The following is a 1,378-nucleotide window of genomic DNA, read 5'->3' on the forward strand; positions in this document are numbered from 1 at the left end:
CCCTCATCCCTTCCCCGCGGAAAGCTCGACGTTTTGGGGAGGGAGTTTCTTCTGATTTTTTATTTCCCGGTCGCTACCGGGAGCCGTGAGATAAAGCACAACGGGCTGGTTCCTCCGCGTGTGCCTGTCGCTGCCGGTGGCTTGCTTTCCTTCTTTCCTTCTTTTTTTTTTTCCCCTTTCCTTTTTTATAGGCGCATGTTCCCTTTCCTAAGTTTTAATATTTCTGGTCTCGACCCCACGGCTCACTACAATATTTTTGTGGATGTCATTTTGGCGGATCCCAACCACTGGAGATTTCAGGGAGGCAAATGGGTTCCTTGCGGCAAGGCGGACACCAATGTACAAGGCAAGTTCCTCCAATTAACACTTTTCCCGACACATATGTAGGTGAGAATGATTAATTAAAGCCTTTGTGGACTGGCTCTGGCGACTTCTTAAAGGAGAATGGGCCAATGACGCTTTTTTTTAAAAAAAAAAGAAGGGTAGAGGAGAAAGTAAAAGGTGCTCGGAAAACGCTGTTTTAATCCTTCTCGGCTAAAATGAAGGGAGTTTCGGCAGTAAAATACCGCCAACTTCAACAGGGTCCTTCGGCCTCGTGTGCTGCTGCAGTGGCAGAACCGGGGTATACGCGAGAACTGTGATGTGGTTGTGTTTTTTGTTGTTTTGCTTAGGAAACCGGGTGTATATGCACCCCGACTCCCCCAACACGGGAGCCCACTGGATGCGCCAGGAAATCTCCTTCGGGAAACTAAAACTCACAAACAATAAAGGAGCATCAAACAACAACGGGCAGGTCAGTGGGGGAAACGCAGACGCTCTGCCAGACTTATTTTTATTGCCTCAGGCAAAACCCTGCCGTTTCCGAAAGGACGTGTATTTCTTTAGATCCTGTCGTTAGGTGAAAATAAAAGGGTGGTGGTGGTGGGGGAAAGCCCTCCCGTTTATCCTGCCGCGGGCCTCGTCGACCCCTCGTCGAGCGCGTTGCCCAGGCTGACACCGCTGCCCGGCGTGGCCGGGGGAGGCGGCGGCGGGGTCCCGGGGAGGACTCTCCCCGTCCTTCTCGCTCTAATTTCCTCCTCTTCCCGCGGCCCCCTCCCTCCTTTTGCTCTGCCCGACAGATGGTGGTTTTGCAGTCCCTCCACAAGTACCAGCCCCGCTTGCATGTGGTGGAGGTGAACGAAGACGGGACGGAGGACACCAACCAGCCGGGCAGAGTGCAGACCTTCACCTTCCCCGAGACCCAGTTCATAGCAGTCACCGCCTACCAAAACACCGATGTAAAGAGCTCCCCGGTTTACCCCGCTCGCGGTCGCCCGCGCTCCCTGCAGGGCACCCCGCCGAGGCCGGCCCGGCCCGGCCGCTGCGCTCCTTCCCCCGG

At 54.9% G+C, this 1,378-nt stretch overlaps 1 protein-coding gene across 1 annotated transcript in view; it reads left to right on the plus strand.

The window, feature by feature from the left end:
• Positions 1-1,378, plus strand: part of TBR1 (T-box, brain, 1) — a 2,786-nt gene that overhangs the window by 1,123 nt on the left and 285 nt on the right. The window contains exons 2-4 of the mRNA XM_009325444.1: positions 192-346; positions 672-793; positions 1,119-1,277. Coding sequence (XP_009323719.1) covers positions 192-346; positions 672-793; positions 1,119-1,277 — 436 coding nt within the window. The remainder of the gene's footprint in view (positions 1-191; positions 347-671; positions 794-1,118; positions 1,278-1,378) is intronic.

This window comes from Pygoscelis adeliae, unplaced genomic scaffold (assembly GCF_000699105.1).
Source record: "Pygoscelis adeliae isolate BGI_AS28 unplaced genomic scaffold, ASM69910v1 Scaffold106, whole genome shotgun sequence".
Classification (NCBI taxonomy): Eukaryota; Metazoa; Chordata; class Aves; order Sphenisciformes; family Spheniscidae; genus Pygoscelis; species Pygoscelis adeliae.